This window comes from Myripristis murdjan, chromosome 1 (assembly GCF_902150065.1).
Source record: "Myripristis murdjan chromosome 1, fMyrMur1.1, whole genome shotgun sequence".
NCBI lineage: Eukaryota > Metazoa > Chordata > Actinopteri > Holocentriformes > Holocentridae > Myripristis > Myripristis murdjan.
The window spans coordinates 13812137-13838311 of NC_043980.1; the positions used below are offsets into that span (position 1 = coordinate 13812137).

General features: G+C 40.8%; 1 protein-coding gene across 4 annotated transcripts in view; it reads left to right on the plus strand.

The window, feature by feature from the left end:
* The window catches only part of LOC115367672 (alpha-1,6-mannosylglycoprotein 6-beta-N-acetylglucosaminyltransferase B-like), a 145033-nt gene that overhangs the window by 44749 nt on the left and 74109 nt on the right, over positions 1–26175 (plus strand). For 3 of the 4 annotated variants that reach the window (XM_030063529.1, XM_030063538.1, XM_030063558.1), the window contains 5 exons: positions 3584–3734; positions 13574–13683; positions 16906–16982; positions 17187–17366; positions 21336–21500. In XM_030063529.1, the coding sequence (XP_029919389.1) occupies positions 3584–3734; positions 13574–13683; positions 16906–16982; positions 17187–17366; positions 21336–21500 (683 nt within the window). The remainder of the gene's footprint in view (positions 1–3583; positions 3735–13573; positions 13684–16905; positions 16983–17186; positions 17367–21335; positions 21501–26175) is intronic. The other variant, XM_030063547.1, reaches the window with a different exon arrangement.

Genomic DNA, 26175 nt, shown 5'->3' on the forward strand with positions numbered 1-26175 from the left:
TAATCACAGCTGAAATCAAAATGCATCTACAACATACACATTGAATTCACTTCTCTGAGAAAATTTACAGCCTCTCGTCAGTAAACTAGCATACTCACAGTCCATTTCAGACAACTCTGCAACTATCTGTGCTGCCTGACACCTGTTTGATTTGCATGCACCTCTGCAAACTAAAGCTTACATCTGTTAACATGGCTGTAATATTTAAGTCAGTAAAGCTTTATTTATATATATATATTGCCTTTCTAAAAACATGTTTACAAAGTGATTTGTAGTTAAAAAGAAAATTAAAAATGAGAAAAGAGGAAGAAAAGTCTGATAGCACGGCCATACAAAATAGTATACATGTACATACTTGGGTCTGTTGCTAAATTAAAAGCAAGGCAGTGCACCAGCTCTACAAACCTTAAAAAATCAGATAATCTAATTTAAAGGGGAAGACCATGGCCCTTTTGAAAGTGTAGTTCAAGGCACAGCTTGTGACCCCTGATATTAGGACCTGAGAGACTGGCTGTGGTAAGGAGACAGAAGGTCAAATACAGTGTGTATTCAGGGCTGCCTGGTTATCACAACGATTTTAAAATTAATTCTGAACCCCGCTGGTAACCAATGAAGAGAGGCCAGCACTAGAGAAATGTGCTCAATGTGTCTGGCTTTTGTCACAGATGAGCTGCTGTATTTTGGGTGAGACTGAGGCTGGTAATAGCTCCTTGAAGAGCTAGTGGAAACGTAATAAAGCAAAAGCATGGATGTTTTTTTTTTGTTTGTTTGTTTTGTTTTGTTTTGTTTTAGTATTTTCAAAAACAGAAGAAATGTCTGATCTTGGCAGTGTTTCACAACTGAAAAAATCTGATTGGAGAAGATTACATGTAAGGCAACACTGAAAAAAATTTGGATTGGAGACACATTGCCTTTACACTTCACTGTTAATGCCATTGGTTTGAGTGTTCAGATCTATCATTGATGATCTATCATGATGATCTCATGTTAAAGGGAGTCTAGGTGGAAAAAGGAGGTGAGAAAACAGACAATTACATTAGCGATGATGTTTTTCCACTTTTTCACATTCCCCACATTTCACTTACAGATAACCAAGTGCATTGGCCCCATGACTGTACAGTGCAGAGAAAGATGTACTGTATTTATTTGAATAGAAATGTTGTGGAAGAAACACAATGAAAATATTTCTTCCAGGAATGAAAATCTGTGGCTCTGGTGCTTTAGAGGATAAGCACCCCACTTTCCATCCACTTTTAGACCGTGGATGTGCTTTGCTGTTGCAGCATTCCCCCATTTCAAGACTTACTCTTTACAATCCACTGGAGGTGGAAATGCTTAAGGAGGATAAACTGCACACTTCTCGTCTTAAAAAAAAAAAGGAGTCTTGCACAAAGGAGCAAGCAATTTGCCATCACTTTAGCCACAAATTTCTCCCCTAACTCTGCTCTTAGGTTGTCATATGACATATGTATACTCTGGAGTGCCACTTTCCTTCTCTGTGAGCAGTTAAAAGGATGAAATAGAAGGATATCCAAGATATTACTCCTGCAAAGGTATTAAATAAGAAAACTGTCCACCTATGTCTCCACCTTTCATTGACTGTCTTCGTTGTGGACCATTATAATGTCTGTATTGAGACTGAATTCATATACAGCACCCTGACCTCAGCCACATCGGTGTAATTCTCTTAATGAGGTCCAATATGCCTTTTATTCAGTGCTAGTACATTCTGCCTCACTCTTCTGTCGTTGTCTGTGTATCTTGCTCCCCTTGTGTGTGTGTGTGTGTGTGTAAATACTGTGGCTTTTCAATTCTGATGGCCAGTGTATTTATCTATTTCCTACATACACAGCACCTCTACACTGGATACAGAAAGTTGTCTTTGGTATGCTAAGAGAAAGAAAGAAATTGGCTGCCATACAGAGAGAAAGACAGACAGACAAAGAGAGAGACAGAGAGTGAGAGACTCAACATAATTAGTTCCCCTCCTGGCTTTTCATAAATCATAGTCTTTCTCCTCCTTATATCAAAGGGTATCAAAGGATATGAAGCTAAGCCCATACTCAGACATCAGGCACTCAAGTGTCTGGTTGTCTGGCCCATAGAAAAGCCAGTCCACAACAAGGGATCAGGCTACAGCATTGGACCAGGCACACTATTGTAGGCAGCTGAGGAAACGAGGGAGAGCAAGGTTAAGAGATGCATGGCGTGATGCCGTGTCTCGAGGTGTCCACATGAGATGTGCACACTCTTCCTCAACTCCCAAACCAAAGTGAAATACTTTTAAACACAAATGTCACTACAGAAAGGGCATTTATTTACAAGGAGTATATTTACAGTTTAGTTATATATTGCAAGGATTGTTGTATATCAACTGAATGGGCTTCGAGGTGGACCCAGGCCAACACAACAAACAAAAACCCCTTTAACTGAGTTACATGCTACACACGCAACATCACTGACTGGACTCACAGAGCAGTCTGACAGCAGCTAGACGGGGCTTGGAGGAAAGAGAGTGCCGCCTTCTGTAATCCACTGCTGCCTTTTATAGTGGCAGGGCTCGCTGCTGGAGCCAGTGGTGTACATGCACTTCCTGTAATCAGTCAATCATCTTCGCTCCACCAAACGGCACACGTCAAATCATATTAGAATGGCAGAACTTAACGCAGAACTTACAACTGCAGTCATAACAATGGTAAATAATGGCAAAATCATAGAAAATCATAATGTTGTTGCTGTTACAGTTTAGTCAAGTACAGACACAATCAAATTTTAGTATTCTGTATTTTTGAAGTTAAGCTGTATATTTTCTCCACTGCTTCTCTACCATGTTGTCTGTAAGCAAATATGACAATATTACTATTGACGATATGCTACTTTTGAGAAATTTGTCAAAGATATTTCTGGTTGTGTTTTGGTGCTACTTTGCGGATGGCTCAAATGTCCTATATTGTTCAACTGGGGCACAATTTTCTAACACAATCAAGGAAAGTGTTGTAGTCACATATACAGCCTAACTTCGAAAATACTCAATTGTCCTTTAAGAGAGGGCTTTCTCTCACTGAAAATGGCAGTTTTAAAACAACAGTATCTGCTTGTATGCTTCACCATAGTGGCAAAGTGGATGTGCAGTGCATTTTATGTGTTTGATAAAAAAACAACAACAACAACAAAAAACTGACCATTGGCAATATCAGATCAGCTCAAAAGAAGTGTGGAAACAAATCAGAAGCAAAAGCTGGCAAGTCTAAATACAGCCCCCTGAACAACGATTGTCTCGCTCTTAAAAGTGAAAACAACTGGTAAGCAACACAACACAGGGAGAAAATCCTACAAACGCTTCCCCACAGATCCAGAGTTTTGCATTGTTTGACACATAATGGAGGGGGATTTGCATTTGATCTGCATTGCAGTTCAAGTGAATAGATACAGGAGCCCAAACAAACATATAATAATAACTATGCCAGAAGAGCTGTTTTTTTGTGAATAACACAAAGGGTCTGTCGCTAGTTTGTTATCTACTCCTGTGTCTATCTTTCCATTTCTTCACTCCATGTCTTTCCTTGTCTCTTTCTCTGCTCAGTGCTGGGAGGCGTGGAGTCGCGTGGCGTGCTGAGGAAAATCAGTGACATGCTGGAGGTGATTCTGAAGAGGATGGACAGCCTGTCCAAACTTGACAACACCTCCACCACCGACACTCGGCGCCTGGATGAGCTCAGCTCTGCTATCAACAGGTAGGGTCTACCATTTCACTCCTTACAATGTTATTTAAAAATGCTCTGCAGTGGTTCTTGCAACTGAACTTCATCTGTGACACAAATTGTGTAGATATTGTTCGCCAAATTACAAGGATCTAGAGTGATAATATAGTTCTGGGAAAATATTTCATATTAATTTACTTTGGCAATTTTGTCAATGGTTACTTTGCTATGAAATCTGATAACATATCACAATAAACCTATATCCTATATGAGTTATCCACACAGTTAATCTATATGTAATAAGGCATACATAATCCAGCAATAAAGCACTGTGCAAAATCCAGAAATAAAGCAACCATTTAGGCCTTTATCTTCTCCTTCAATTAACACCTTTGCTGTCACATGTTTTCCCCTTGGCTCAAAAAAGATGTTGCAACCTTCTGCTGCATGCTTTATACTTTCTCTTTCTTAAAAATATCAAATAACAGGTATGTGCACTCATTAGAGCACATACCTCGTCCAACACTATGCAAATGTCAATAGAAGCCAGTTGCTTCCGTGCCACATGACCAACCTTTCCACCTAGTTTCGCCCATTGCCATGCCTCACTTTGGCCAATCAGCGCAAAAAATGAATCACTTCTGCATTGTCCATGATCTTGATGATGCGAACAAACAGACGAGTAGGAATGGGGCGAAAACACAACCTACATCCATCTCTGTTGGCCGAGGTAAACATCCTTTACATTTTACATGAACCCAAACATGCCAATACAGGAGCATTACTTCTCACACCGCAACAATAATAGGCCTATTAATTATGATGAAAACAATTTGATAATATTTCTGTAATGTGCTTTTACATTTTATCCTAACGCTATTAGTCTGGGTAGAGTTTGCCAAAAAACACATTAAAACTGTTATTCTTGCCCCCTTGATTTAAAATAGCAATAATAATCTTGATAATGTAGTGTTATGGTAATTATGTGGGTTTCATGTGGGGTCATTAGGTGGGTTTTAATGGCCATCAGCATATTTTGGTAAGGTTTTGTTAACATATACAGTACAGCAGGTTTGGCCATGCTCAGTGGATTGCGTCAGCAGAGTTTTGTTTGTTTTGCTTAAATGTTGTGTTTTTATTTTGATACAGCAGCAAGCTCCAGTATTTGAGACATTTCATATTTTAGACATTTCATATTTTAGACATTTTATCCTTCATCTTCTCTCTATATACAGTATCTCCACTGTATTCTTGACTAGCATATTCCATCCTTTATCATTTGCCTTGTTTTATTTTGCGCTCACCTTCACCCTCATTTTTTTTTTTCCCTCATGCCGTCGCTTGTGGAAATTGCTGCCTATTACCACGGAATCGCTGCTGCAAACAGACAAGTCTTGTATGACCTTGCTGCTACTGCTTTCATCAAACTGATCCTCTCTCTGCCCCCTTAGTACCAAAACACCCAATTTGTCTTCTCTATCTACCGTTCTCTTCATTCCACCTCCTTTCATTTTCAAACAGCCTGACTAAACTCACTACAACTGGAATGATGTGATGCACACTGACAGAAATCCCCTCACTTCCCCGAACCTTGTTAAATGATCCTGGATAAGCGCTCAGGTTCAGGTCTGAGTCGGGGCATGGGAGCAGGAGAATGGTGCGATTAATAGGGTCTGGCATTGGTGTTAACTGCAATCAATGTCTAGTAATGGGCTGTTTAATGTGGAGGAAGGCGTTCTACTACTAGGCCATGAGGTGGGAAAGGTTCCCTGCTAAGGGGGTCCATGTTAAGGCTGCTTATTGTCAGTAAATCTAACTACAATGGTACATGTGTTAACTGAAATCAATGTCCAGCTCTTGTCTTTGTTTAAAGTGGGGGTGGTTTGGGTGCATGAAGGTTTCAGCTTTTGTTATTCTTGAGGACTAATTAAGATAGAAAAATGTGAAAACTGAAATCGATGTTTAGTCGCTGCCCTGTTTTAAAGGGGGCTTAGGAAGAAGAGGATGTGAAGTATGACTTGTTAACTTGGTTTGAATCTTTGCTAAATGGAATCAGAGTTTTGCTGTGAAGTGGCGATTGTTCAGGGAGGGGTGTCATTGTTGAGAGCACCATCAATTCAGCTGGAACTAAATCAGTGTCTATTGATTGTCCTGGTTGATGTTAAGGTATCGTTTTCGCTAAATGTATTGAATCATTGTAATTATGTGAAATGTTTTCAAACAAATTAGAGTGGGCATTGTCGCTATGTCATGTTGCCCACATGATATCTTTTATAATCTCATTATTTTCTGTCTGTGCTGCTTTTGGTGCATGACTCACAAGTTTATAAGAGAGGCACGTACCAGCTAACAGGAATACTCAATTCTGATTGGCCCGTTGCAGCTCTCTGTGGTCTGATATTTCTGAAAAATGACCGTCATTATGAATAACTGATTGTTACTATGGTTAGTCACTTCAAGGTGGTTTGATACATTTGTTCACACACAAAGTCTTGTTCATTTACTACCATTAATCAAACTAACTAACAATGACAATGACAAAAAGTTGTTAGGCCTACATATGGATATGACTTTATTGATAATATGAATTTATTAGTGTACCAAGGAATGCTGGTTCATGGATGGAGGCTGAACCAAGATAAGACCCATGTAGCCATTCAGCTCTTTATCACTATGTCATTGTTGTTGTATTCATTGTTAAGGATGCAAAAAGAAAAAAATCAGGTCAAAGTTTATATTTTATGTCAAGTGATTGCTTTTTTTCATGAATAGACGTGGCATCATGTATAGCCTGTGGGTCACTGGGTCATTATTGCAGAAAAAACCCCAACTCTAAATGGGATGAAAATCAAATGAAACCTGTTATCCATGTAATAAATTATGTTTCCATAAATTACATCATTATATATTGTGATTGCAGGATTATGATTATCAAAAGGTTTCAAAAGGGGTGTAGAATATTTTAAACTGCACTCTTACCTTATACAGTAGGTTAATATTAGCTTTAACATCATGAGCTAAAAATGTTGATAGAGTCATTAGTTGCTGGTTAAGGTAATAATGTGATGTTATGGGGACATAGTATTACATTTCTTAAAAGTTATTACAATATGTAGCAGGTATTATGTCTTGGGATAATCAAGCTCCCAAAACTCCCAAAATTATCAAATGAAAGAACAAAGAAAGTCTTTGCAGCACAGATCAATATTTAGCTTTAAATTTGATCTGTAGCATTAAAATAAAAATGTCTGAGTAACATCAGCACGTTATTCAGAAGTGTAGCACCTTTTTAACGATCCCATCTCTGATTACAATATAGCCCTGCCTTTTGTAACATAATATAGATTCTTTTTTATTTTACCTCACTTCGCCACTTTTCTTTATTTCTTGTATTAGATCTTCTTGAGAAGTGTCTCTCTTTTACAAGCAAGCCCGGTGCACAATGTGAAATCAAAATCAAAGCAAACTGAAGAAAACAAAATCCATTTTGTTTTGTTCTGAGTCCACTGCTGTTTGGTTTAGGCTGAATGGATCCTTGGAGCGAAGCAGCCGTGAGGGTAGAGTGAAAGTCTGGACTTGGGAACAGAAATGAAAAGGATATTGACTAAGTAGATGGGGGTGTGCAGCACAAGCATGCCTCTGCATGCCCGCAAACACACAGAAACACATACACACACACGCACACACGCACACACGCACACACACACACACACACACACACACACACACACACACACACACACACACACACACACACACACACTCACAGATACATACCTGCCAGTCCTCTCCGCCTGGGTGCTTGAATGACTCTCCCCTTAAGAAAAAGAATATTTGTTTTGTGAGCAATTGTGTGTGTGTGTGTGTGTGTGTGTGTATACATGTCTGTGTCTGTTTGCCTGTATATATGTGTGCTCTGCATGTGTGTGTCAATGTGTTAGTTCACTTGAGGTGACTCTTGTTAAAGCCAGTCTGGGCATAAGACCAGGGCACAGACCCCTGACTGAGCACATAGCCTACAGGATTAATGGCCACATACACACACACACACACACACACACACACACGCACACACACACACACAGGCACACACTCCTGTGTGCACTCTGTGACCGTTATGGCAGGGATTGGCCACATCACTCTTCAGTCCAGTGATTTTCATTCCATCACTCATTTTCCTCTCCCTCTCTCTTTCTCACTCCTTATCCTTGCATCTCTTTCTCTCTACCTCTTATCAGTCACAAACATGCGTGCACGCACACACACACACACACACACACACACACACACACACACACACACACATGCACAATTGCACACATACATATGTAGACAATAAAAAGGTGCCAGACAAAGGCAGCTTGGTATGAGTGACATGGCAAAATGCGATTTTTGCCAATGGGGAAGGAGCAAATGGGAGGAGAGGTCTTTCTAAAAACATCCAGAATCCAGGCCAATGAGGCATACACATATACACACACACACATACACACACGCTCAAGCACACACTGTGCGGGAGGCTCATCTCGGTGTGAGCTTCATTGGTGCTGACACACTCCCGTGTTGCGGCGAATGGGACTTGATGTCTGAGGCCACAGCCTGCAATTCGCCCACAGGGCAGCCACTCGTTAGAGCAGAAAACTGAGAGAAAATAAGAAGAGATTGAGGGAGAGGGAAAGAAAGAGAGAGCGGGAGGAAGATAGCAAGAGTGAAAGAGAGAGAGAGAGAGGGAGAGAGAAAGGGATGTGGTGTTGATTAACTCTGTTTTACTGTGCAGTGGATGAGGAGGGAGATTGGTATAAGCCTCAGCCTCCCCTTAGGCACACTCTCTTCCAAGATCACTGCTCTGGCTCAGCTTTACCTATTTCTCTCCCCTTAAGCACCCATCCAAAGTCACTCAGTAACAACTTTCATCCTGGGGGGGCTTTTCTTTCCCCCTCAGCACCCACAAAGTCAACGCAGTAGCTTTACTACAAGGGAACAGTTCATTCAAAAGAAACAATTAAACTCCAGTGACTAAAACTGACATGTTTTGGCAGCAGTGACTGTCAGAAGGCTTCGGCTTTATGGCTGGTTCACTACATGTGGGGGATTTTTTCTAATTATTCAGCTGACTGCATGATTAATACACTTCTGTAGAATTGCACTGTTGTGATGAATTTTTTTCTTTTTCTTTTTTTTTCTGTTTCATACATTGGCTCTATCTACACTGCAGGTGAACAATTAAAAGATAATGTCTGCCTAAAACATATTAACTCTATTTAACACCTTGGCTTGGGAATATGCCTTGCATTTCTTGTGCTGTTTGTTGTTTGTATTATTTATTTATTTACTTATTTATTTGTGTATTTATGTATTTATGTATTTATTCATTCATACATTTTGCCTAAAAGTTAATCCGTTGACATCACTAGGAAATATTCTCAGCACAGCTACTATGGCATATAAACTGTGAGGTTTTAGCGTCAACCCCCAAAGGCCTGTCACTGATTTGCAATAATTTTAAAGGACCATACCGGTGGCTTTGCGTATTTAGGCTAATATCTATAAAATATATGCACTTCACATTTCTGCTAATCTTCTCCTGAAGCAAGTAGTCATATTTAAGAACAGTGATTTTTCCTACTGTTTATCCAGCCATTAGTGTTCATTCATTCCACTATGATATGGAAATGAACTTTCAGAGACTTTCAAACTTTCTTCACACCAATATTCCATCACCATAATAAAGTCGTCCACATTGGTTTTCCTAAAAGCAGCAGCACTGCAAATTATCAACCTAAAATTCAATTTTGAAAATCATTTAGATGTTGTGAAATCTTCAGTGCACCTATATGATTTGCAAAGTGGTTTGTCAAAATTGTAACACGTGGGTAAATTGTAGTAAGTGGGCCAAATATTCAAAAGCACTGGTATGGTCCTTTAAACGCGCAGGGAGTAATCCAGCAAAGAAGAGAGAGAGAACATCTGTATTTCCCATCAAAGAAATATAAAAAAAAAAACCTGGCCAGTTACTTTCCATGATAAAAAGCCACAGAAAGTCACCCACCCACATCAGTTGAATTTTTAATGTTTACATTTTCAGTTTCATTCATCTCTCTGTTCACTCCAAACTGAGGCTCAAAAAACAAATTCCTAGTAAAACATGAAGAAAGCTGAAATGCACTTTGAAGTGTTATCAACAAAGAACTTGTTTGTTTCTTGCATTTATATCAACTTTGTGTTTTACTTAGATTCTGGTGTCGGGTCTATTTTCTCAGCATAATAACACACTTCTTCAAAATCTTTTTCGGCCATATCCAGTTTGCTTTATCTCCACTGTCAGCACTGTGCAGTTTAGACCAGAGGGATCATGTCTTACCAGCAGAGGACTGTAATGCCTGTGTGGACTTCAAGTATTGTCTTCCATATTAAAATTAAGATTAAAATTGGGTATATGTTCAAACACAAAGCTTTTTTCCTTTTTGATAACCTTTTAAAGTATGTTCCAACCTATCAGTTGCTCAGTTTGTTAAACATATTGCGACCACCGCATCATATGGGTGAGTGACTAGCTACGGCTTTATATCACAAAAACTAAAATGTACCTGCCAATCTTTTGACAAACTTACCAACAAAAACAAACAACCAATAACAGAATTACATGCTAAAACAACAAAACAGTAGAAGAAAAACACTGTAAATCACCAATCTCTGTATATTTATTTTAGGGTGTTAATTTCCTTTAAAATTGCAAACAACTGAGGAACTCGGTGACCTGTTTCTATGTTACTATACAGGCTCTGAGAGCAGTGGGTGCATGTGCGTGTGCGTGTGCCTTCATGTGTGTGTGTGTGTGTGTGTGTGTGTGTGTGTGTGTGTGTGTATGTTGTGTGTTTGTGTGATAAACTTTGAACTGACAGGAGGGGGTGAGTAGACTGATTACTTTAGAGTGTGATGTTTTAACACCTGTTTGTGCAGTACCTGTCGCGCACACATGTACACACACACACACACACACACACACACACACACACACAGATGCCATATCTCATCTCTGCCCTGGTCCTGGCAGCGCTGGCTGATGGGGCACAAGCATAACTGTCCACTTCTCTTAGGAAGATGAGCTCATTACACAGAGAGGGACTGAAACAGAGAAAGAGTGAAACACATTTCTATTTGTCTCTTTAGCAACTCCCCCTCTAGTTGTCATTGATTTTCTATCGCTCCCTCTCTCCCAGTGTTTTCTGTTCTTCTTACAGGCGGATGCTCGTTCAGCTTGGCATCCACCAGTGCATTTCCTCTCTTTCTTTTCTTCTCCCCCCCACACTCCTCTCCTCCCATTTTGTGTTCTCTTTGCTGTTCCCGGTTTGTGTTTTCTTTCCTTCATTTGTAAAAGAAGCCAACTGTCTTCATTCCTCAAAAGGGAGGAAGCTTCATTGTGAGTAGCGTGCAACACTGGGCCATCAAATATGTATATCCTTGTATGCTTTGATCATAATCATCGTTTAATGTTTCAGTCAAGTTGTTTTGTTGGCTTCCACACGAAGGCACGGAGGACCTCTTTATTAGATCCGTTCTCTTTTTTAGCAGAAAGGTCCCGCCGGTACTCTCTCTGTCTGGTTCACATGGTTGATCTCCCTCCCTTTATTTTCTGTCTGCTTTCATTCCCTTTTTTCCTCGACTCTCTCTCTCTGTTTCGGTGTCTTTGTCTCACTTGCCCTCTCTGGATCTCATTGTGCAATCCTCTCCCCTCCTCCCTCAGTCTTTCATCCACACCTCAGCCCCGGTCTCTCCCGCTCTCTCTCTCTCTTTCCCACTCTCTCTCTCTCTCTCTCCATCTCTTGGGATGACTACTCATTGTATCAGACATTAGAGGTGAGATTATAAGGTCGAGTCTCATGGAGGCCAACTTGTAAAGTCACACAGACAAACTCCCCAAAGAGAGCTTTACAGTAACAGGGGTCACCTAGCTCGCTCCCCAGACCTTTTTGTCCTGAGGGCCAAAGTCATCTCAGCTTTTATAGGACAGGTGCCACGGCAGCTGCTGTCCTGTACAGCTGAGAACCTGTGTGAACAGCTCAGTGTAGTTATATTAATGTTTTAATATAATTTTATTACCTTCTATTATGCTGAACCGTATAAGGTAGTATAAAGTAATAAAATTCACTTACCTGTGCGTCACGCTTGCACATAATCAGGGACCGAAATTCTAATTATATCTCTGATATCTTTTTAATAAGGTAACTTTGTTTAAGGGTGCAAATATGTTTGGAGTGGTTTATTTAAACTCTGTAAGGAAACTTCTTCAGTTTGCTTTATATAAGCAAGCAAGAGCTCAGGTTGCAACAAATAATCACAGCATGATGGCAGAAAACTCAGGTCCGTCCTCTTTCAGGAGAATTGTGGTGTATATTAATGAGAGTGATGTATAATGTATAATATGACCCAGAGAAACTACAGGAAGCAATACAAAAATGCAAGTTTTGATTGGGATGTTGACATGCCTACTATAACCAAATGAACTGAAGGCAAACCACAAGCTGGACTGGCATTTTACTCATCCTCTTCATCTTTTTTTTTTTCAACAGATCAGTTTAAATGCTTTTCATACACAGAAAAAAAGGCAATTCATCATTTTCACATTTCCTCTTATTCCTAAAACCTTTTAAAGAGTCACATCCCTGTAGACATGCATGTTTGTAAATTAGCATACTATACGCAGTCGATCAAATGATGAAAATGCCATTCCACACATTTCTTAGCTTGTAAATTGCAAAATCACCAGAGAAAGCATTCCTGGTGTAGTGAACATATTAAGGAGCACAGAAAACAGATTAAGCGATGTTCACAAGTGACACTTACAAAGCTGCTAATGGAGCGTTGAGATTCTCCACAGCTTTGATTGCCGCCTTTTTTTGGCTTCTACTTTATAAAGTGACAACTGTGCTTTTCTTGAATATTACCTCCATCTCTTTCTCACACATTTTCATGCAGCTGGTTAGTTAGTTAAGCAGCCACGCACCCTATCCTCTTGTCTCACAAACACACGCATATAGACATGGAAATCAACTCATTTGAATGGACATAGTGGCCATAGCAGTATAAGCTTATTTGCATACACAATCATGCACAAACAGATGAATTGAAAATGGTATACACAACTACAGCATCCACACAAACCAGACCAGACAGATGCACACACACACACACACACACACACGCATGCACACAGTTACACACACACACTTATCTTATTATGTGAACAGGAAGTCTGTTAACCCACAGTGGAAGTAGTATTAACAGTGCAGGCCTTTTTCTATTTCACGCTCCAACCAAGTGTCTACCAATTTGCATCTCCCACTAACACTTTTACATCTGTTGAGATGTAAAACAGGAAGGAGGAGAAGCAGGATAGTGAGGGGGGAGAAAAGAGGAACGAGAAAAGGGGGCAGAGATTAGAAGTAGAAAAGTAGACACAATTAGAACAGGAGAATAATTGAAGTGGAGAGAGAAAGAGAGACTAATCGCCGAATAAGGTGAGGGTGAAAACATTTGTAGGCGAGGGACCGTAGGGGAAGAAAAGAAGGGAGAGAAGGAGTTGGAGACACTTTCTTTCCCTTCCCAAGGAATGTCATGCACGCTGACTTTTTGAAGGAGTTTAAGAGGCCGTGAGCGTGACAGGGGAAGGAGCTGGAGGGGTTGTCTCAGGTGATGTTGAGGTTCGCGCTTTTTGTCTGTGACGCTTTCTTTTCATGTCGACTTTCCATTCTGTGATCAAAGGAGCAGTGCAAAGTCATGTCTCATTCTCACATGCCTCTTTCTGTGTTTTTCTGACTCTGTGTTTGTGTGTGTCTGTGTGTGTGTCTGTGTGTGTGTGTGTGTGTCTGCAGGTTTCAGCCAGCTGGCCTGGTGGAGAGGATCCAGGCTATAGCCCAGAATGTCTCCAACATGGCCATCAGGGTGGAGCAGATATTGCAAAACAGCATGGTGCAAGGACGAGGTACATTACTCACCATCATCATCATCATCATCATCATCATCATCCTTGACTATAACACTGCATGTAAATGAGATGTAAGCATGTATGATGGTAAAAGAGCTGACAAGTCGCACCATTAGGGATGAAATGATATATCAAAATTTAATGTATCACAACAGCAAAATGTCACAATATGTGTCATGTGGCAGAAAAATGAATCTGGCTGGATCATCAGAGATTGGCTAAAGGACTATGGATTGTACTCTGTCTATCTGTCCATTGCACCTGTTTTCTGAGCCTCTGGTACCTGTTTTGGATGAAATTTTGGGAAATGATGGATTTTGACATTGGGTTCCTACATTTTGAACATAAACCTGATCATTCGCCATAGCGCCACCACCAGGCCAACAGAACCCTAACCTTCACAATCAATATCTCGGACACGGCTGGATCAAATCTGATGAACCCTCAGGGAATGATCCATTTTACAGTGTCAACCAGTATCCACAAAATAAAACTGATTGGCTCACCACAGCGCCAACAGCAGGCCGAAGAGTCTCCAAGCTACAAGCAGCAATGTCTGAGACATCCCACATCACACATCCAAAAAAAAAAAAAAAAAAAAAAAAAAAAAAACACAGTCACACTCTAACACTCCAGACTAGCACCAGTCATGGAGGATGTCATAATTACTGTTGACTTGTTTCAACCCATATTGTATATTGAATTATAACCTGACATAAGCATGTTGTGTCACTCTAAGCATCAAAATGTGCAGAACTGCATAATGCACAGTCTGTTGTATAAGTTATAGTAAATGAGTAAAGAAACCCTAACCCAGAGACCCAAGGGAATGAAGTTTGTGTTGGTGCTAAACTAACATGTTGCTGCTGTTGCTTGAAAATATACTCACAGCACATGAGACATACACATATGTGCACACACACACACACACACACACACACACACACAGAGAAAGTGAGAGAGAAAGAGAGAGACAGATTGGTGTGTTTTGTTTTTTTTTTTTTAAATGAGCAACAGGCTGATTATCTGACACTGAAGCATTTTTCACACTATGCCATAGGATTTGAAAGACTTTCCTTGTAGTGTTAATACCCCACCAATTCAATGCCAACACATCATGTACCATTGCCGCACAATATTTTCTTGTTAATCTCCATGGATTTAAATGAAAAGATAATTGTTTTTTTCAAAAATAATGAATAACTAATAAATTGTTACGTGTAACTCAGTACTTTGGAGTGTGAATATATGAGACATAAATGTGAAAAGGCCAAACTGCACTAAAACAAATCAAGTTGACAGGGCAGCATGCTGTGGTCATTTTTTTTTTTATATCCCATTTCTATTTTACTGCCTCGCCTCAACTCTTCTGCAATTGTCTGCTCTTGCACATTTTAATCAAATCATAAATAATTCTGAGCTGGTGACACAGCTTTCTCTGCATGAGATTTTCAGCACACAGGTAAGAATCTGCTCATACACGAGTGCACATATACACATGAATTTGGATGAAATACACACACGCGCGCACACATACGCACACACACACACACACATGCACGCACACATAAAACCTAGTCACTATTATGATCATTCTTCTTCTCCCCGCTCCCTATGTCTCATTCAGGGTAATTGGCCCACTCTTAACATGGGGATAAATGAGCATTACATCTCCTTTTGTTTTTCTCACTGCATTGCCAGGGACGACATCACGTACCAAAATGAAAATACTGCTGTTTTCTCTAATCACAGATGAACTGAAACGCTGCTGGCAGACTTTATTATTGTGCGGCTCAGTGGTGCGGATTATTTATCTCTTGGTCAGAGAGAGAGACACATTCACAGAGAGAGAGAGAGAGAGAGAGAGAGAGAGGATGTGATTAGAATTTCCCTTCCCCTCAGCTCCAATAATGCTTTTATGTTCTGTCTTGCAGGGACAGGAGTCAAGTTTTTATCTAGTTAGTTGACCACAGTTTTAATTGTCACAGCAGTGGTGGTTATTATAATCATATTTGTAGGCAGTGTAGTCTTTTTGTTCTGAACGTGAAATGCCTGTGTGTGACTGTGTGTGTGTGTGTGTGTGTGTGTGTTGTTTGAATCAACTGAGGAGCCCCAGGGAAGACTTATGTGGAGAAATGTCTCTTTTTCATTAGGCAAATGGAAACAGATGGAAGAAGAAGAGAGGGCAAATTTGTTGTCTTTCTTTCTCTTTTCCTCTCTTTTCTCCCTCTCTCTCTCTCTCTCTCTCTCTCTCTCAGTCTCCCTTTTTCTAACTCTCCCTTTACCTCATATCAGCAGAGAGGCAGTTAACTAAGTCAATGGTGCAATTAATGCAGAGAGTGCAGCCTGAGCGAGCAGAAGGATTTGTCAGTGCAACCCTCGGACGGTTGGCAGCGGTGGGAGACGGGGCCGTGGTGATTTCGTAGGCCTAGTGAATAATGTGCACTGCAATAGATCAGATATGGAGAGATGTTGCAAACGGGAACCTGGGGGATTTATGGGCACTGACAGCACATATGGCGCACAGTGGAAATGATGATGTTAAGGGAGAAAGGGTATATTGCCGTAAAATGTACTCTGGCTAGTGGAAAAAAGCTGTAAATGTGAGTGATACCGTAACCCGGTGCCTCTGAGGGCTGCTGGAAAACACAACTCGCAGGGTCTGCACGGGTCAAACAAGTTCTAGTGTGCAATCATTTTGGAAGAAATAATTGATAAAAAGAAATAAAACCTGGATTGGAGAGACTTCGACATGCACCATAGGTTGCTAAATGAGCTGCTGGATAATTACTCGACGTGATTGCTGTTTGAATTCATTATCTTCATTGGAGAATAAATACTCACATTAATTCATATTAGTTGACTTAACTGAGCCACGCTTGCAAGCCCAAATTCGAGCAGTGTAGCGAGGAATGTGGCTAAAGTCAAGGCCTACAACTTAAACGTCAGATCTATCATTTAAAGCCTGATTTCTTAAAATGACTTGAGAACCTGGAGTGTTGCAGGCCTACTCCTGGTGTGTCTACAAGCTACCAGAGTACTACTGTAATATACTTAATTAGTTTGGCTCCCCAGGCAAGAGAATAAATTTTCTCATTTTGGTCCCAGTGTGAAAACATCGAGGAAGCCCAGACCTCTCTCATAATCTCACCATCCTCGTAAAATGATTTTTTACGGTCTAATATTGAAGCTATAATTTCTCTGAATGTGTCTCTTCAGCAGTGCGAGACGGGACGTCAGGTCAGTGTGATGTGCCCAGAGACCCCCGTTTCCCAGACTGCCCTGGGAAAGTAGATGTGAGTGTTAATCTACAAATTTCCCTCCAACATATATAGAAAGAATTTCATAATGCCGCTAACCCTCTTTGATCTGCTGCTTCTGTCTTTATGTGTGTCAATGTTTATTTTATACACATATGTCTGTTTGTTTGTTTGTTTGTGTATGTGTGTATGTCTGTGTGTACATTGCTGCATCTGGATGTTTATGTCCGTACCCTCCAGTGGATGCGTGCACGCTGGACGTCAGACCCTTGCTACGCCTTCTACGGTGTAGACGGTTCAGACTGCTCCTTCCTCATCTACCTGAGCGAGGTGGAGTGGTTCTGCCCCCCGCTGGTGTGGAGGAATCACAGCAGCCCCCCCACTCAGCTTGCGAAGCAGAGCAAGAGCAGCAAGCGCCAGGTGAGAGGGAAACACTCAATCATGTGAAGTAAAGTAAAGTGGGCCAATTGACAGGTGCAGAGCGAACCGTAAACACGCAAACATTCACCACTTGACAGAAAAGCATCTATTATTCCTTTGTACACAGAGACTGGGGCCAACACAGACACTGTATTAACTTCAGCCTCACCTCACCTCATGTCTGCCTTTCCATGATTTAATCCAAATGCACTTAGGATCTCTTTTTAGTGTTTAAAATGAAGCCAACTCCAAAAGCCGCAATGTGTTTTTCCTCTGTGTCTTTACCAGTACCTCCTGGTAACGTGAGAGCTTGTAATCTCACATGAGTTTGGTGTGAGCAGATTGATTCTGATTCGGTTGCAAGTGCCAAACCCTAATGTTAAGAGTAAGAACAAGCTGGAACAAAAAGTCAAAATTACCGGGAAAGTGATTTTCAACTCACAAAAACAACCGTCTGAGCTGCAACCATCCGGCAGGAGATACAGATACTGAAACTTGTCCACAGCTGCACCAGTGATGTGAGGAGGGGCAGGAATGCAGAGACAGAGCTCGCATCGCTTAAGCAGCACAATGCTAAGGAGCCGCATCGGGTTTGCATAAGGGGCAGGTGGGGCCTTTAGTGCAGGAATAAATTAAAGCCTTATCATGGCTCAAGATAATAGCTGAATAAAATGTGTATTAGTAAGCTCAGCTTGATTGATATTTAAAATGATCTCTTCTATCAACACAGCCACACAGCATTAACATTTTGGGGGAGCTGTGACAGGAGGGCTGGCCCTTCAGCATTTGTTTGATAAAGGCTGGTGGGGAAACAGCTATGCATATGCTCAGTGGAGGTCATGAAGCCCAACACTGCTCTCTCACCTGGTTAAACAGTCATTCTGCTTTCATGTGGTGTCGAATATAACAGTAGGAGTTTCCAACCCATCACGCTTAGCTGGACAAAGTCCGCCACTGATGTTATTAATCAAACTAACGCTAGATAGCAAGCAATCTTTGGCTATTTCAGAGAATATTCAAGGAGTACCACAGGAAATTGCTGTGTACAATTTGCATCTGTGCTCTGTTTAGTCATGCTGGAAAGAGCAGTAATGTCACAAGTGGGGCGATTTCGAATCCTGGTTTCTCCATCTTGAACACCCAACATAGGAGTGCGTGACATGGTACATCCTGGTGGGAAATTTGAATAATGCGCCAACTATACAACTACATAAATGTGCAAACAATCATCTTTGAAATAAACCTTGCTACATCCTCTTTGTGACATCAGCACAATAAATCTTCAGCCATCTATGTGCTCTTTTGTGTTGAGCTCTCTTTTGTGTTAAGAGTGGTTGGCTCCCTAGTGAACACCTCTTCTGTAGTCAGTGACTATGCTCTTGAAATGTTAATGACTTGTTTCACTAACAGTCTTATAAGCATCAGGAAAGATGTTTAAAAAAAAAAAAAAAAAATACCGCAAAACTTCAAACCTGTAATTGATAGAGAGTGTCAGTGTAAGGAAAACAGATGCAAAGGCATTTTGGATGTGAAATTACTTTCTTTAGGCTGTCTGAATTGACAAAGTGAACATAATCCATTCAGATAGTTACTGAAAAAAAAAAAAAAAAAACAAGCCCAAGAGTACCACCAACATCTGTGGTCTTTGTGTTTTCATCTTTAGCTTAGCATAAGCTGTTGTGAGATGAAAACCACAAATCTCTAAAATATTATATTTTAAGGACCAAGGAACTTGTTTTTAGCTTGACCGCCATGCTTTTTTGAGTTTATCTGGCTCTTTGAAAGGTTTTCATTAACCTAGGGGTTGAACTGAATTTCTGGAACCAGAAATGAGCATAGGATCCCTCAGCTGAAGTTAAAACATGAAAATCACCAAAACAGTGATTAACAATTCCCTCAGCTTGTCAGTTACCTGTCTACTGAGACAATCAAATAAGAAGAGTTTCCTTTACTCACTGTTTACTATGCAGCCATACAGCCAAGAGCGCGCACTCTGCCCATCTGACTACATGGTAGTTAACCTTCATCCGACCCCATTCACTCCCTGCTAATTAACACAGATGTGATCCCCCTCATTATTATCCTCTATCCTCTACTCTCCTCACCCTGGACACTGAGGTCATGGAGCAGACAAAAACTCTAAATCCTTACACTCACAAGTAAATACACACACAGTAGTGTCACACACACAAACACACACACAACCGCTGCGTCTTATAATCATTCTGCTATCCCACTGTTAACTCGATGTCAAGAGCATAGCTGGGCGGTGCAGTGGCAACGTCGATGATTAAATATATTGTTTGTCATAGTAGTGTGTGGTCCTGTGTAGGTAAATCAGTAGAGCATGGCAGTAACACAGCCAGGGCTAAGGGGCATCAGGTGTGTCTGGAGCAACTCATGCTAAACATTTAAGTCCTCAGGTTCCTGTGACATGTGATGGATAGAGCTGTCTGCCAAATGCATCAAGGAAATTCAGAATTTCACACATAAAACTATAGGGATGGACCGACTATTCCTATTGGCTGATATCAGGTTTAATAACCTGTTTTGCATCTGAACTTGTTTACCAGTCTCATAAAAATGCATTCATACATCAGATCCATCCATCAATATCAGTTTCAGCAGTTCTGAGTATAATGATATTGGATATTGGTATTAGCCTCAAAAAACACTGGTGCATCCTAACATATAACGTAATACTTTTCATCTTTAAGGCTGTTTTTCTTTGTTAAATAAGATTCTTACCAATTCACAGGATGAAGTGAGGTTACATCACAGGCCCTTTTGTGCTTGTTTGTGTGTATGTGTGTGTGTTTGTACGTATGGCTGACTAGTGATTTGTATCGCTCCCAATTACAGTGATGCCTCAGTGAGTGCAACCATCCAGCCTATTTCTCCCACACTAGCTTGGTCAGCCTTTTACCGTGTTTGTGTGTGAACACAAGGCAATCGCGGATGTTAAAAATAGTACCAAAAGCGATGTGTGTGCATTATGCTTGTGTGCTTACAGACCGAGCCTGCCCTTTACACTTTGTTTGTGGTGGCAGCAAGTCAGGGAGACTTTCAGAGGGTAAAGCAGAAACTCTGTAAATGAAGAATGATACAATCATCTTTGTGACCCACATGGACCCATAAGACGCACATGAAATTACATTCTGTCAGCATTTTGCACCTAAACAGGGTTAGAGCGTGGGCTAATGGTCTTTTTAATTTTCTTCTCAAAGGAGCACAAGCTATCTGGTTTGCATGTTTTAGCATTGGTTGAAGGATGTGCTACACACTGCTGTTATGTCTTCTTACACTTTTTCTTGAGTGGGTAAACTGCAAAACCACAACAGAAAGTATTCATGTGCCTTTTTTAGTCATTATTGTTATAATTAATATTAATGTTAATATTTCAGTATGCCTCTGAAAATTACCAAATAAATTTTTTCACAGAATCGCATTCAAGAAAAACAGCGATTTACACATAATACTGTATAGCAGCCTACGTAGACACAAACAGACCAGAAAACACAAATGTGCATGCAGGCTTACTTCAGTAATAATTATGCAATGCCTGCTTACATCAGCTTGAATCTGCAGTTCACATACTGTATTTTCCTCTTTCTTGTTTTCTCTCACCTGCTCTTGGTTCCTGTGTAGTGCAATGCATTTCAGCAGCATTCATATGTCTGATGTAAAACAGTGTTAGAGTGAGAAATGGAATGCAAATAAGTAAACAAATGGATGAATGAAGGAATAAATGAATATGTGAGTAACTCTATTTCTCTTTCTCTCCTGATCCCTCTCCATCACCTTTACGTTTAATCCCCATCTCTTCTGTGTCTTTTCTTTTTCCTTTCTTTGCTTTTCCTTTTCATCTTCCTCCGTGACCTCCACTGCTTCCCTTCTCCATCCTCCTCCACCTTCATTCACTTTCTGTTCGTTTCTGTTCCTTCATTCCCATTATTTTCTGTCAATCAGGCTGCTTTCCGCACAGACCTTTCTGTGCTTCTGGACCAGGTCGGTACCGGCAAGGAGTCCCTCAGCTTCATGAAGCGCCGCATCCGTCGTCTGGCACAACAGTGGGCGACAGCTGCAAACCGCCTCGACGCCAAACTGCAGCAGCGATGGAGGGACCAGAAGAAGGTGAGAGAAGGAGTGGATGGTGTAAATGACTGGTTTTCAAATAGGGGTCCCGGACATGGGTCGTTCCATAGAAAACACTTAAATGGCACACAGTGGCGCTTAAACATCATGTGTAAGTAGCCGTGTAAGAAGTAGTACTTCACTACAGCTGAAATCATATCCTTTACAGAGAACAAATGATCAGTGACGGATTGTGGAACCTTTCACAATGAACGCTCAGTCAGCAGAGATGAGAACAAGTAAAAATTAGATGGAAAATTGCAGATGGTCAATGGAAGTGAGCACCGTTTAGACTCATCTGGGAAAAATGTGGAACAAGAGTGGAAAATGGTAACAGTAAGTTGGCCTGATGATAAGACTCAGTGTAGACTCAACCATGATCTTATATGTTTATTCCACATTTGATTGATCAAATCTTGCCAGTTTTGCGCAATGTACCTTTAAAAGAATGTAGTTTGAAGCTTGTGCTCTCCTCCTTTTATAATTGCGTGGAAAAGATCACACCTAACAAAGTGTCTATTTTAGAAAAGCAACTCAGTAATATTTACTCCAGGTACATTTTAAACAAGCTCCTTTTTACCTTTACTTAAGTGGATTTTTATAACGGTACTTCTTCTTAAGTAAAATATCAGCAAAGTAACAGGACTCCTACTTGAGTAGCAATTTGTTGTACTCTTCCCACCATTGAGCATATGGCATTGACATATTGTGCAGCACAGCTCTGGTTGCGGCATGTTCACTTTGAGCGCCCAAAATCTGTTGCATCCAGATCACAAGGACATGCGCCTGCCACGATCAAACCACTGGAAAAACTGGTGTTGAAAAGGTGCAGGCATTGTGAAAAAAGTATCTAACGTGAAAAGTGCCTAATGTGAAACTGATGCAGCAGGAAGAATAGTCTTCCTTAAGTCTTCCAAAAAGCCTTTACAATACAGTTGGCATTCAGAGGATAGCAGAATAGGAGAGGTGAAATGGGGGAGACAGAGATAGGACAAAGAGAAGTGTAGGCTGAGTTAAAGTGGGAGAAGATGGTGAGCGACTGGGCATGGAAAAGAAGATGAAGACATGGATGAAGGGAGGGGAAAATGGCAAGGAAGGAGAGGACAGAGGAGGGCTAGACCAGTAGGAAGGGGAAAGAGGATAAGATGAAAAAACTGTATAATATGAAAACACCAACAGATACAAAGACGAACACATAATAACATTTTTCAGAATTTCAGCAGCCATGAGGCTCTTCACAAATGTGATCTACAAGCCTCTACACACAGGGCATGCAAGGTTAGCTTAAAAAAAAAAAAAAAAAAAAAAAAAAAAAAAACATTTCAGGGTCAAGATATTAGGCATGGGAGATGCACGGTATGTAAAATCACTATTTTCCAGTCAAACGGTTATCTGTGAAAATGCCATTTCATGCGCTTCTTGAAAGTACATTTATTTTGAGTACAAGCAATTTGAATCAGTAAGGAATTTCACTTAGTAATTGCTCTGTCAATAGCAGTGTATCTAAGGAGATTGGTTCTTATTCTGAATGGTAATGAGAGAAAGACAAGTGTTGTGTGCCAGAGAGGGAGGAAGGGAGGATTTGTGAGAAAGGAGGGATAGATGGTTGATGAGTATGGCTGGAGGGAATGATGGGAGGAGAGGTGAAGCAGTGAGACCTGCCTCTATAGCATCAGTGATTTCACCATCTTACCATCTGTGCCATGCCAAAGGCAAAAGACAAAGGTTTTGATACTGCAAACATTTTGATATCAGTTAGATGCTGACATGACAGCCTGCACCAACACCTAAAGGAATACTTCACCCAAAAACACTCTGTGCAGCTTAATCTGAATTGTCTTGACTCTCCAACAAGCCTGAAGGCCGGCCTTCCATTCAGTGAACATACAGGCCAGTCACGCACAGCTGCTCTTGCATGAGGCACTTTCCAAAAGTCATTTATTCAGCAGTTTTAGCAAGGATACACTGGGACATAGTAGATATGGATTACACCGCATGAAGAGTTTGAGAATTTTAAACAGATGTTTTCACATCATGTTGGCTGCTGTTTGTCAAAGTCAACAATCAACTAACAGAAAACACATTCTTATAGAAATGGCTGCAGTTAAAACCTCTTTTTTTGGATATTCAGAGCAACTTGGAGTTAATGCATGATATAAAATATGTTGTTTTGGGTGAGACAATCTTTTGAAAGTGTTAGCAGGTAGAAACTATGAACTGTAATCATAGTTTCTAGATGCATTGTTCTGAGAAATCGCGACTTAAACACTTTCTGAGGTCATTTCAAAACATTTTGCAATGCTGATTTAATGTAGTTTTCTACCATGCCATGGTCTCATATTGTGAGAGTGTTGCTTGTTTTCTGCTGGCATTGAACCTGCACATCATGTAAACCTAAGGCGTTGGACTTGGCTGCCTCCTGCACGTCGCCATCCATCAAATGCTTACTGTGTTGGAAAGGCAGCAACACAGCGATAGATGGGAAAGTAGGCGCAAAAGTGAGGATGACGGGGAGAAATGATGAAGATGAAAGATGGGGATTATGACGAGGTGCCAAGCTGTGCCAGTGCCACAAGGAGAAGAATAAGATGAGAGAGGAAGTGAGTGGAGGACAAATGATGTTGGAGGGGAGCGAGGGAAACACACAGTGGAATATGGATGAGGGAGGGATTGATGGAGAGAGAGAGAGAGAGAGAGAGAGAGAGAGAGAGAGGGAAGTGGTGAGGCACAGCCTGCGGGAGCAGAGGAGACAAAGGCTGGGAGGGCAAGGTGCCTGCGGGCGCTCGGTCTTTCATTAGGAAAATAAGTGAGAAAACAAAGCCAAGGGTGCAATGGAAAGGCTTACTTTCCTAAGTGCCAAGGTAAGCACTCTGTGGTTAAAACTTGTGTTAGAAACTTTTCACAACACCACAGTCTATGCCAGATGAGGCTGACTGCCTGCTAAATTACTTGCCCTCCTCTGAATAGGCAGATGATCTTTTAGTCAAGAAAATTATGATAAATGAACGAGTTAAAATGAAAAGGCAGATCGGGCACACACTCTCCCTCCTCCCTCCAAAATGCCTCCCTTTGCCCCCATCTCTCCCTAAAATAAGTTAACAAGGGTAGAAATAGTCCTCCGTCGCCGTGATTGATGTTCTCCTTTCTTGTAGTGCGCCGAGGGGATTTGTTATCCTCTATCGTGGCTCTTTGGCTGCTAGAACAGCCTATGTGCTTTACAACGCGCTGCCGCTGCTATCTCAACAGCAGATGTTCTGGTGTTTGTAAGAGTTAGCCATGGTTGTCAAAATCTGTTTATCACCAATAATTAGGGATTGAAGTGAAAATGTGTGTGTTTGTGTACTCTGTCAGTGTGTGTGTGTATTTGTCTGGGGTGAGACTGCTAATTGGATATCATTGCAATAAAACCCAAAGGCAGTGCCACACACACACATTAGCCAGCTTTGAAAGTACAGCTCAATCTGCACAGTCTGCCTTTTGCTTTTTTAAAACTTTTGCCCCTTTCTACCCTCTCATAGGAAGATTCCCGTGTTTTCTTAAGACTACAAACCCTCACTTTAATATTGACTGATAAAGCATTGTTTGGTTTGAATTAACTTTGGCCTTGGGAAAACAGCACCTGATTGGAATTGACTTTGGCCCTGCACCTCCCTAACCTTTGTCTTGGACAAAATCTCCAGTACCAACAGAAACTTTAGCATTCTGCTGGGGTTTGCAGTCTTTAAAATTCTAGCACGGTTCTGTTGATTCAATTCTGTTTCCTTGTTTGGCTTTCTTTTTGATTGTTTAGAGTGGGTGTACTCAGAAAAGGAATAAATTGGCAGTGCAGAGAGGCTAGCAGGGAGAGAGAGAGAGAGAGAGAGGATTGAGAGGGAGAGGAGAATGAGGGCGTGTGTGTGTGTTTGTGTGTGTGTGTGTGCGTGTGGTGCATGTGAGTGATTGTGACAGCTTTAGAAATTTAATTCAAAAGTCAAAGCTCAAGTTTTACCTGACAGTCACAGCAGAAGAATTTTATTCTGAGATTTCAGCATTCCTCCGATCCAATATATTTGAGAGACAGCCCCTTACAATAACAGTGATAGCTGTTACAGTTCTTACCTTTGAGAGATCTTTGTATGTACTTGAGTGTCTTGGCATGTGGAAAAGTCTTCAATAGTATCGTGAATCTCACACAGGTTGCCACAAAAATTTCTCAATGCCCCTGGAATTCACAAAGAGGACTATTAACCTTGTGCTGCACTACACTTTAATAGCTGTGGTATATTTGAGAGAATTAATAATCTTTTTTTTTCTTCTCTTTTCTATTCTATTCTGTTCTTTTTTCCAAAGCCATTTTCAAACCAATCCAAAAGCCCTGGTCATCCATTCAGCTGTTATAGAGCTGATGGAAAGGAACAGTTGATGTAAAAGAAATTGCTGTTCTCTTTTTCTGTAGGAGTCAAAAGAGACAGCATCAACCATACTGAAAATTGTAACATGATTGAGAGGCTTTTCAGAGATGATCAGGAAGTATTCTTAAGTGTTGTCAACCTTATCCTTAAAACCTTCCGCATTCACCTCGGCTTTTGTGTCCGTTTTAAAGTGTCGTTATGACTTTGTGCCAAGACATTGGTGCTGTCGGCATTCATGCATAGGTGCTTGTGTGTGGCACCTGTATCTACTCTTTTACGTGTGT